General features: G+C 35.2%; 1 protein-coding gene across 5 annotated transcripts in view; it reads right to left on the bottom strand.

Annotated features, from left to right (window-relative positions):
- Nucleotides 1–3199, bottom strand: part of LOC149543066 (uncharacterized) — a 233030-nt gene extending 229831 nt beyond the window's left edge. For all 5 annotated transcript variants that reach the window (XM_089797992.1, XM_089797991.1, XM_089797990.1 and 2 more), the window contains exons 1-3: nt 2950–3199; nt 2720–2838; nt 2587–2635 (exon numbers count right to left, since the gene is read on the bottom strand). In XM_089797992.1, coding sequence (XP_089654118.1) covers nt 2587–2635; nt 2720–2838; nt 2950–3088 — 307 coding nt within the window. In that variant the 5' untranslated portion in view covers nt 3089–3199. The remainder of the gene's footprint in view (nt 1–2586; nt 2636–2719; nt 2839–2949) is intronic.
- Nucleotides 3200–12811: the final 9612 nt, after the last annotated feature.

Consider the following 12811-nt stretch of genomic DNA (forward strand, 5'->3'; position numbering starts at 1 on the left):
TGAACAAACTCATTAGTACTATTTGCATGCATGGCCAAAGGGTCTTTGTGAAACATTGTCAAATGGTCTATGTATCAGGGCACTATCTCCATTCAAAAGATATGTTAGGAACCATTTTTTATTTGTTTGTTTCTCGTTGTTTCTTGCACTAGAAGAATCTTTTTTTATTTACTTCTACTTTCTATTTAGAGATGGATCTTAACCACCCAAGATGCTCACACAAGTACTTTAAATTTTCTTAAAACTCTTCACAATTTTGACAACTCTCACTACTTTGTATTTGACAACTTTGTTTCAATTCGGTCAACCCCATTTGTGAAGCCATCATTAGAGTCAAAAGGTCCAACTTCTGGTGAGATGGTTGCACCTTTGTGAGTACTGTTATAATTCTACCTAATGTCAATTAAGATGTCATCATTTATGGCTTTGTATGGATATGTAGCCCCTAGCTTTGTGGAGTCGTTGTTTGGGGATAGATGAAAAGACAGAAATGGAAAGGAACTAATATTTTATTATACTTTCAAGGATGAGGATAGAATTGCTTCGAAAGATATATTTTTTAAACTTTGAGAAGCTAAAACTGGAAGGTTATGAATATATTTCATTTGCACATACAATGTAATGGAAAAAGAAGCTGAAAATGCTACAAAAATTATCATTCAAAGGTTGATGTTAAGTTAGTGTTATAAGTTTGTAGCAGAAGACAATGAATGTTACGCTAAGGCTACATAAACCATCCAACTATAAATGTCATTAAATATCTATTAATCTCGTCTTTGATATTTTGCAAGCTAGATAAAATTGAGCAATCTTGTCAAACTTTGTGTTGATGTCCATTGTTCATCGAGATAATAACTTTGTGCCTTGGACAATTTACTTCATGTAATTGTATAATGTTTTTTTTCCAAATTTATCAGTTCCTATGTTGATGCTAACATATTGGTCTCTCGGTCAACTGATAAATAGCGTCCATTAGTGCCAAGTAAGTAAGTCCTTGTTTGCACTTAACATTAGTCTTTGTTTTAGCCTCTATAACCTTGTTTTTGTTCATGCTTGACTTGATAGTTCGCCTTAATTTGAAAACCTCATTGCATTCTTAGCTACTAATAGTCCAACACTACATCCAAAGGGAATACATATTCAAAGTAATACTTATACTAAACACAAATAGTCGAATTGATGATTTGTACAACATATAAAATTGCAGAGTTTTGTTAGTTTTAGTTATATTTCAAACAAGTTTGCCTTCTTAATTTCAAGAACGTTTTTACCATCTTCCCTAATAGATTTTCTCATCACAAAAGTGACAAATTAAAACACCAACATAAAGCCCTTTTCAAAAATTTGGCTTTTCAAAGTTCATAACTTTGACAAGCCCCTCTTGAGCCCCAAAAAGCACTTTGTCCCTGCAATCTTGTGTTAGCTCGAGATAAGAATCAGATATCCTTGACAACTCACGACTTACACTGCGAGGAATGTATCCAAGCATAGTTCATTCTACTAGTGCAGTAGATGTAGCGTTTATTTATTTATTAAACTAACTTTTTATAGCCCCAAGCATGACCATAGGAATTCTATATTATGGAGTTCATATCCTGTAATATTTATATTATGCATAATGAGTTGCTGGTGTTTTGGGATGAGGTTATTGTTAAGAAACAAAAAACAACAACAGGGGGATAACCAGCGTGTTAACCCCAGGCAACTCGGCAAAGCAAGGACCGAATCACTCAGTCAACACGAGTTACCCGGCAAAGGCACAAACCAAGAGTAAACCGAGTAAATGTTAACACCTGTCAAAGTAGCGTGTTAACCCACACGAAAATCACAAACTACATTCCAGAACAAACGCACATGCAAGAACAGAGATGCTGCTTTGTTTTTCCAAACAACTTAAATGCACAGTGGAATAAGAAATGGAGACACCACAACTGCAATAGGCTGGAGATATGCAAAGATTGATTGTTTTCTTGCTTCCCTTCTGTTGAACTGAATCAAACTATTACAAATAATAAACTTGCAGCAAAGGATGGTTGCATACAATAATAGGCCTGGAGCAATCACTGCTTCAAACTACATAAAATTAACTTGCAGCTCTAGGTGGCTGCATACAATAATGAACCTGGAGCAATCACTGCTTCAGCAGGATAGAACTACATAAAATAAACTTGCAGCTCTAGATGGGTGCATACAATAATGGACCTGGAGCAATCACTGATTCGACAGGACAGACTCTCAAACATGCTGCTGCACACTTCTAAACAAAAAACTCTCTGCTGCTGCTGCTGAACATTAACAGCTCTACCGAACTGGACTCTGTTGGAGAGAACCAGAGTAACTACCAAAAATACAGAAATGCAATATATAGAATAGAGAGGAGAGAGTTGAAGACTGAGCGCCAAACTTTCCCCCTCAAAATTCAAAATTCAAACTCACCCATCACAATGAATGCCTTTGACTGTTGGAGCATCTGCCAGGTCTGCCAGGTTGGTGATCGGGAGGCTCTAGGGACAAATAAACTATTTTATAATTCCAACAGTTACGTGCTGCTTATTAAAAATCAGAAAGCGTTTAGAAAATCATTACCGCCTACCAAGGTGTAAACGAGAGAAAGATTTCTAACATCTGCAACATCCTGCGCCAAACAATGAATTGGATAATCCCGTGCTATATATAAGATAATGATAAAAAAGAGGAAATGGATTGAAAAGAAGAGTACCTCAAAACTAGCACCACAAATTAACTTGACCCATTGACCCTGTTTCAATGAATCCTGTGGACACGCTGATAATCCACGGCAACTCTTCACCAGATTCCTGATTGAGCTCCACGTACCATCTCAAGTTTCAATAAGCACACCAACACCAAATGCCAATCCCTCACTTAGCCCTATAAGTTGTTCACTAGTACTGGTAAGAAGCATAAATGCACTGATATCAATTAGAATACCAGAGAGAGGCTGAGGCTGAGGTTGAGTTTGAGCGCAAGCCCGAATCCCACCAAATGCAGCAGTACCACTACGTCTTGTTGCTGCTTTCCGCCCGCTCAATGGAAAATTAAAGCGAGCAGCGACACTGCCTTCCATCATCTTTCCCTCACACGACAGAATGTGTTGATGTTTTCTGATAATTTCATATGCAGACTTTGGACCCGGTAGAGCTATGAGCCACGTGTGATTTCAAACCATCCCATGCGTAAGAGATATATAAATTATGAAATAGCCTATAAATTATGAAATAGCCTTTCTTTTATTACTAATATTTGTTTCAAGAGTTTGCAACTTGTCATAGTGCGTCAAGTTTGTGGAGTGAGGCTTCTAATGGTGTGCTAAGTTTGTGGAGGGATGCTTCTATACAGGCATAAGAGTCTAAAATCTTAAATCTGAGGCTTCTAATGGTGAAATAAGTTTGTGGAGGATGCTTCTATGTAGGTATAAGAGTCTAAATTCTTAAATCTTATCATAGAGGGGTTTATAGTTTTTTTTTGTTTCTCTAGGGTAGGATATTATTTTATCTATTATTAGTTCAAATGTTATTGCATTGATTAGGTGCAATTATTAGTTTTACATTGACTAATCACATTGAAATAATTTTTAATTTGAACAAATTTATTATATAGTTTGATAATTTTGCTAGATTTTTAATTTTTCAATAATACTATGTATCATTGTTCTCATTGGCTAGGAGGAATAAAGGCAATGATAAAATTAATGTTTAATAGCTTTAATTTTCTAAAATTGGCTTTAATTATGCATTATGATCAAATAGATACTATGACAAGTGTATTAAATGCAATTGTACCATCATAGTCTCTTTCAATTTATAAATAGATAAATATCCAAATTAAAAGTTCATCATCATTCTGCCAGAATATTTAGAATAAATGAGAGGGGGGTGAATCAGTTATCCAAGGTCTAGATGTACCAATTGAACTTTTAATCACTTTAAATACTTCAGATCTAAATATACAATAGTTTAGTGTCTATAGCAAACAATCAACAACATAAACTTGCAGTCTATTGTCCTACTAGTAATAGATTTGCAGAATGTAAAATATTAATTAGTGAAACATATTAGATAACATCCACACAAGTTTGACACTAGGATTTAACGTGAAAATCCAATTTGGGAAAAGCCACTAGTAACATGTCACCAATTTTTCACTCTTCTAAAGTGAGCTCTGTTAGGAGTCAACCATGTCAAAGGTTACAAAACACACTGTTAAATGTGACCTTGTTAAAGAATTTAATCACCATGTTAAGAGTGGCCTTGTTAGAGGGCTTAAGAACATTCCATTAGAGTGTCACCTTGATTAAAGGATTTAAATATGACTATTAGATCAACTTTGATTTAAAGGATTTCAATACCGATACAATGGTTAGAAAGTAACAATAGGTTTGACCTGACAAATATAATTCACTTTGTAGATACAAATCATAGTTTGGTTTGTGTGCTAATCCATTGACTGGCCTCCATTGTCATCTATGTCTCTGAACTACTTGGCACTCCTTCAAGCAATCAATCTTCACAACACTTCTTAGCTTCTTGCTCAAGTTTGCCAATCAATAGCATCAACAACTGCTCCAGCCTTTTTAGATCTTCACCAACTTAGCTAACCTCTTTCAACCTTTTTAGATTGGCCCTTATGCCTCCTTAAATAGGTAATTCTAATCTTTTGCCACTTAAACATCACCATTGATCTTAGGGTTTGGTTAGATTCATTGAATCCTTCCATCATTTCTTCTCCTCTTTTCTCTTCTAGAAACTTCCCCAAAATTCTCCTTGAATTCTTCCATAGAAACACTCAAACACAGTTTTCCTTGAATTAAATGTTCCAAGTCATCCATCCTTATTTTCAATATGCTTTACATATTCCAATAAATCAACTATGTCGGCTAGAAATCACCATTTCATCATGATTTATCAAATGTTGTCCTTTGGCCAACACTGTGTTTTGACACTCGGTTACTAGATTACTTGGTCGCTATTAACTTTTATGTTTGACACTTTTACTAATGCTTGATCAATATTGATGCTCGATCGACAATATATTTGATCAGCTTATACTAGCACCCGGTCAACTCTAACATCACTCCACTTAAACTTCAAGTTCCTTAATCGTCTACTCTTTTGCTCGGTCAAGTCTACACATTTGATCATTCTTTGATCACTTCTTCTAGGCTTCAATACAACTGTCTTCTTCATTTGTAGTATGATTAAACAATCACTTTATCTTGTCAAAGTGTAATTGATTCAAGCACCCATTGTAATTGCTCATAGCTCAACCTTTTGTCTAGGTCCTTTTTCTATGTCCTTCATCTCAAATTCTCTTCATCAATCATCTTGATATGGCACTCTACTCAGATAGCAAAGTGTCTTACTAATAATTTTTAACATCAATTACAACATAACAATTGTCTCAATTCTAGTTTCCAATAATATCCCTCTTTGGCATTGATGTCAACACCTCTAGTTACCATGCAATCCAAAACATGTATTTCTTTGAGCATCCCCCTTTGTGTTTAGTATCAGATCTTAATTAATATCTTTAGTTTCATTATGATTTACATATCTATGTTTAACAATCTTTCTCTTTTAGTTTCATTCTAATTCTCATCCATACGGCTCTGATATGCAACACATAAGCTCCCTCTATCATAACAGATCATGAAATCAATCAGCTTATTCTATATTGCTAGCAACACCTTGCTTAAAATTCTCCCTCTTTGCAACATCTCTTTTTGAATAACTCTATCTTCATATAGCAAATGCTTCATAATATCCCTTACTTACATTCTCTTCATCTTCAATGATAACTGACATACTCTCCCTCTTTCTTGTTACTGCATAGGTAATTGCTTCATAATCTTCCTCTTTGACAACAATGCCAAAGACACTTTCAACTATCTCAAACATCTTTACCATGTGGATATATCCATGTGAGTGAATCTCCTCTATCATATGTTCTTATGATTGATACAACATTATGTTCTTCTTCCTTCACTAGTTTGGCCAACTCCTAAAGTATGACTCGATGCATCAACTTGTAAGATATTCTGATAAACACATTTGATGTAGAGCTCCATCTCAACTTAAGTATCCTTGTCTAAGGGAATCACCCCTAATTTACATCTTAGATTCTCATGTGCATCCTTAGGTAAATCCTTAGCGAAAATATTAGTTATTTTCTCCTTAGTGTTCGCATACTCCAATCTCACTTCTTTGTCTTGAACTAGCTCTCTCAAGTAATGATACTTTGAAATAGCAACATGCTTGGCCTTTGTGTGCATCATAGGGTTCTTTGATATGTTTATAGCACTTGTGTTGTCACAATAGATAACAATAGGATCAATGATCTCTTCCTTCATCCATTTCAACAATTGTTTGATGTACACAATATTTGAACAATTCATTGTTACTACTACATATTCAGCTTCTGTTGTTGATTGTGAAACACAATTCTGCTTCTTTCTTGTCCATGAGATTAGCCTCTTCCCTAGAAAGAAATCTTCACCACTTGTGCTTTTTCTATCATCAAAATTACCTGCCCAATCAGCATCTGTGTACACTTTTAGTTCAAACTTGTTATTCTTCTTATAATATAGACCATAGTCTTATGTTCCTTTTAGATATCTTAGTATCCTTTTTATTGCCATCATATGATTCTCCTTAGGACTTGTAGAAAATCTTGCAACAAGCCCATTTTCCAATGCAATATCAAGTTTGTTGTGAAAAACATATTGTAACTTTCTGATCATTGATCTATACAATGCTTGGTTCACATCAATAGTGTTACACTCATAATTACCCTTCTTATTTTATGTGTCTTGGTTTTGTCAAGTTGAACTTGAACTTGAACTATCTCTACTTGGTTCAAGTTCAAGTACGAGTTGAAGCTATGTGGGAGGGCTTAAAATCTAAAACTTCTTTGTTCTGAGCCTCCAACAGTTTGTCCACCCATGTGTCAAGTTGAACTTGAACTTGAACTTGTTAGCTTCAAGTTCAAGTTCAATTTCCTATTTTCTAATATGTTTTTACCTCATTTTCTTTGCAAGGATTTTTCTAAAATTATTTAAGCTCGGAGTTCCAGAATTTGTACACCATACCAAGATATGATGTTGAAAGCATGACAACAATGGTAGATGGAAGGCACGTGTTAAAGTACGAGTCATTCTTGGAGGAAGTGTGATAGCTAGCTGGTGTCACTCAAGTGTGAGATCGTGTGCTAATTTGACATGCGCAATTAGCTGAAAAGACTAAAATGTCTTGTCAAATAAATCTTTGCATGGGTGTATTAATGATTTCACATTACCATATATGTTCATGATCTTTCTTAGAACTTGCACCTTAAGTACTCATTTCCCTACCTAATGTCTAAACTTACTATTCTAGAGTCTAAAGCGACAATCTATTAAGGACTAAGCAAGATTAATTTAGCATTGTGAAATCAGTGAGTACAAAGTTCTTTAATAATTTCAAGCAGTTATTTTTAGTGGGTCATTTTTCCTTTTTCAAATAAACATGACCCTGTTTCAGCCAAAGCTCCCAAAACTTGAAAATGCCTATTTGTTGAGCTCCTTGCTAGAAATTTGAGATAAATTTCTAGTAAATGTGAACTTAACTAAGCTAGTAGAAAGAACTAGAAATGCTAAAAATGGAACCATAGCATAGAAACTGGTCAGTAGTGAGGCTACGCTATTTCACCTGCTATGGGATGTCCTAAGTTTATAATAGAATGTGCAAACTACTATGATCCTTAGTGTAGGTGCATAAATAAAGTTTTAGGAGAAGTATTGGCAAGGATTGATAGGGTAATTGTTGTGTCAGCTCTGAAAATTCCCCACAAGGAGCCTTAAAAGCCTTGGACTTTTGAAGAAGCAAAGTGGTATGAAAAGAAAAAGAAAGATTACAACTCCATGGTGGCACAAAGTTGGCTCTTAAAACCAGTATCGGGAGGATCAAGGTTGCCCAAGTCGCTAACTATTGAGCATTTTATTAAAGAAATCACTGATATAGTTTTCCTCTTGAATAAAGTAAAAGGGAATTAGCATGTGTTCCACTAGAAGGATTGGATATACTTCTTCATCTAGAAAATTGTAGGAGGTGAGAAATTTGTTGATTGGGCTAATTTGATAGCAGAGAGGTTACATGAAGAGCTTATGGGTTTAGCTAGCTTCGCCCATTTCTTCATGTCATCTTTCCTTATTTACATTCTAGTTGTTTCTAAAGATTGGGAAGGTCTTCCTCACAAACCATGGACATAACATATGACAATATATCAATACTATAATCACTTACAAGCCATAAACCCCTCTCAAGAATTCAGGACGATCAATGATTTGTTTTTAGGAAGGTTGGTATTTGAACTCTAGGGAAAAGAAAATTGTAGACTTTTAGAAGAATTCATGCAAGCAATTGAAATCTATGGTTGCTATAACATCCAGTTTTCAAGTTTACTTATCTTAGAGTTGTTGCTTTTGATGGAGAACCCCTCAAGCTACCTCATTATTGTTTAGACAATGTTGTTCTATTGTAAATATGCAGGCAATTGATCATTGTTGAAATTTTTTCTAAGAGCACTATGACAATGTCTACGATACTCTTCCCTATAGAACTGGGTCATTATAGATGTTCTAACCTCTATCTCCAACCTTATGTCTTGAGGAAAGGTTTTGACTATGCATGATTTGCTAAAGAGAATCTCAAGGTTGCATCCACTTTCAGGCATATCCCTCATTTAGAGGACTATTGAGCCAACTTCTCTGATGAATTGGAGGTTAGAAAAAGTTTGTGGTCAAGAATGAACTTAGATCAAGTGAAACCCTTCAAAATTGGCCTAGAAGCTGGTGGAGTGAAATATGATGAAAAAGAGGAGGTAGTAGACCTAGTATATTGAACAAATTGAATGTTTCCCAATTCCTAAATTAGACTGGAGACCTCAAATGTGAAGAAGCAAAGCATAATATCATTATCCCTACCCATTGATCACCTAGTGAGAAAATGCCTAGGTAAATCATCCAAAGGCAAGAAATAAAAAATGAAATCTATTGCTATAATTATTTTTTAGTGTGAAGAACCTATAATGGAACAATCATTATTTTTTCAATGATGTCAAACCTGCTATCTGTTGGTGAGTCAATTACTTTTTTGGCTTGAAAGTTATCATTTAGTTGATTGATGAAGAGGATTTGAAAAGAGGAGAGAACAATAGCACCTAGACAAAGGTTGAGTTATTTGGTATGAAAAAGAAGCACTAAGACCAAGTAAGGCATTGATACTATAGTGTATTCCTTATCTACTTAAAGTCTGAAATGAAAGATTACTCAAGTTAAGACTGAAAGAAGATCAAGTAAGAAATGTTTCTGCTAAGCCTTGATGAGCAGTTAGTGTAAGCTAAGCAAAAATTAGTTGAAGTCAAGTGAAAAAAAAAAGTTGTCAAGCAAAGATGAGAAATAGTGCAAGTTGAGTGATTGTTAGTATATGATGAGTAAAGTTTAGTTGGTGCTGAGCATCAATAAACTTTAGTGTTTGTCGAGTGAACTAGTGTTGGCCAAGTGACATAACAATACAAATATCAAGTGATAGCAAGAAGTGTTAAATCAAAGATTTGACAAATCTAAGTTGACTAATTTGATTTCTTGAATTATGTGAAGCATGTGGAAGATAACTATGAAGAGCTAGTGGCATAGAATTCAAGGTAAACCATTTTGAGGCAAATTCAAGGAAGATTGTAGAAGAGTTTCTAGAGGAACCAAATGAAAAAGTGAGTAGAATCATTAAATCCTACCTAATCCTAAAATGGGTGGTTGTGGTTAAGCGACAAAAGATCTAAATTCTCTATTTATAGAGATAGTTGGCCAAAAGTAAAGGTTGTCATGTGCAAAAACCTAAGGAAGACAAAGAGTCTAGGGTATTGTTTTATTTAGTGGTCAAACAGAGGTGACTCTAGTTGGAATGCAAAGCAAGAAGGCTTAAGAGTATGAATGTTTGAAGGGTGAAGAAGCTATTAGAGCTTAAGAGTATGAATGCCAAGCAAAATGGAGGACTAAAACAAAGATCTATAATTTTCAAGTGAGTTGTAATTTTTTATCAGATCAAGCCATATTGTTACCTTCTAATCATTGTATCAGTCTAGGGTAAATCCTTTGGATTAAGATTGACCTAACAATCATTTGTAAATCATTTAACTGGGTGACATTCTAATGGAATGGTCTAAAGTCCTCTAACAAGGCTCACTCCTAATAGGGTGATTGAAATCCTTTAACTGGGTCACATTTAATAGTGTTTATTATAACCTTTAACAAGGTTGACTTTTCATGGGACATCGCTTCAAAAGAGTGAGAATTAGTAGCATGTTATTGGTGGGTTTTCCCAAATTGGGTTTCCACGTAAAATCCTTGTGTCAAATTGTGTGAATGTTCTTATGGTGTTTCATGTTTACATTTCTACAAAGTTGTTTTGACCTAGGACACCTGCAAAGTTTAAGTATTGTATGATCTACTAGATGCATGCATGATAAGGTTTTATGGATATCGGTCTACTAAGCAATGAAAAGTTTTATTTGTACATATGGACCTTGGATAACTAATTCACCCCCAACCTCTTAGTTATTCTAAAGAATTCCAACAATTTGTATCAGAGCCATAGTGCTTGAGATGAGTAGTTTGAAGGTATTAGAAGTAGACAATCAAGATGTCTAAAAGAGAGGTACCCAAGCTTAACAAGGAGAACTTCCTTGCATGGAAAAGTCTAATGAAGCTACATCTCGGTTAACTTGGGGATCATGCACATTCTACCATCACCATGTTGGAAATGATTGAGGAGTAATGGAACTGGTAAAGAATGTTTTTAATCATTGTTTTGTCATTGATGTCAAACTTGCTACTTGCAGGAATGACAATTGCTTTAGTGATCCAAATACTATAAGTTGGTTGATTGAAAAGGAGGTGGCAATCAATAAGATGTAACTAGAGTACTTAGAGAAAGGTTGAAGTTATGATGTTGTAATGAAGTTTAAGGAACAACTAAGCTATTGATGAAATAGTGTATTGATGACATACACTAAGACACAGAGGATGGACACACTAAGATATATCAAAGATCAAGAGCCGAGCAAGCTAGTTAGTGCCGAACAGATTCTCAGTTGAAGTCGAGCAAAGTTCAACTTAGTGTGTGCCGAAAGGTCTTTAGGTGCCGAGTAGTCTTCAGGTGTCGAGTGAAGATCAGGTGTCAAGTAGCAGAAAAGAAATAGGTGCTGAGTAAGTTTTCAAGTGCCAAGCAAGATATAAGTGCCAAGTGATATTGAAGTGCCGAGTGAATTTCAAGAGCCGAGTTTCACAGAATTTCTCTAGGTGTTGAGCATCAGTAAATCAATAATGCCAAGTTGTTGCATTATTTTGAATCAAAGATTCACCAGATCTGAGCCGACATGGTTGTTATCTAGAATTTTGTGAATCAAATAGAAGATAAGAATGATGAGTTGGTGGCACAGAACACTATGTAAAACATTTTTGATGAATATAATTGGATTCTAGATGAAGTTTCTAGATAAGAGCAAGATATGGGATAGATACATTGTATCTTACCTAATCTATTGAAACCCTAAAGTTGGAGATTTCTATTTAAGGAGTCATAAGGTCACGAAGCAAGTGTGAGGTGGTCGAGCATAAAATCATCAAGTGCTGAAGAAGGTGCTAAGGTGAAAGAGAGCACAGATACTCTGCTTCGATAGGTGACCATAGATATGATTGCATTGGTATGATGAGTAAGAAGACTCAAGGTGACGAAGCTTGAGATGACAAGCTTTCAGAGCTGCAGCAATTAAAGCCAAGCAAAGAATTAAACTGAAGTGTGATCTATAATCTGCAAGATATGTTGTAAGTTGTATCAGATCAAAAGTCATTATTGTTACTCTCTAGCAATTGTAACAGTTAAAATAAATCCTATGGACTTAGGTTGGTTTAATAGCCATCCTGTAAATCCTTTAACAGGGTGACATTCCAAGTGAATGTTCCAAAGTCCTTTAACTAGGCCCATTCCTAACAGTATGGTGAAATCCTCTAACAAGGTCACATTTAACAATGTGTTGTAGCCTTTAACAGGGCAGGTCTTTAACAGGGCAGACCATCAAAAGTGGTTGAAATCAATTGCGCAGTTATTTTGTGGGTATCATCCCCACTCCAGTTTTACCTTCTTATTCCTGAAAGGTTTCTGGGTTATCAAATTCTTAGTGTTATGGTGTGATGCATGTTTACTTTTCATAGTTGTTTAAATGTTCAAATTACATGCATGATAGTTTCAATTATGTGCCATTAAGGATTTGGACAAGAAGTGGCATTGGACCTTGGATAACTGATTCACCCCCCCACCTCAGTTATTCTAAAGAATTATAACAATTGGTATCAGAGCATTGTTGGTGACTTAGTTTAAAGGGACTAGAAGTAGAAAAGATCAAAATGCCTAAGAGAGAAGTTCTCAAGCTCAAGAAAGACAACTTTGTTGCATGGCAAAGCTTGATGAAGCTGCATCTTGGATCCATAGGAGATTATGCCCAAAATTCAGTTGTAACTGAACATGTTGATCCAACTAGTACTCTTACTGCAAAAGATTTGAAAAACAAATAGGAACACAATCAGACAATGCTGGAAATTTCTTCTGCACTCAACTATGCTAAATTCGATGATATCAAAGGATGTGACACTACACTTAAGATGTGGAAAGCCCTATCAGACATTTATGGTGGAGATTAGAATGTCCAAAGAGAAAAAAGAGAAAGCTTAAATGTCCCTTTTCTGATTTTGTATGATATTTCC

The sequence above is a fragment of the Cupressus sempervirens genome, chromosome 8, assembly GCF_028749045.1.
Source record: "Cupressus sempervirens isolate cs-2001-9-10 chromosome 8, ASM2874904v1, whole genome shotgun sequence".
In the NCBI taxonomy this organism is placed as follows: Eukaryota; Viridiplantae; Streptophyta; class Pinopsida; order Cupressales; family Cupressaceae; genus Cupressus; species Cupressus sempervirens.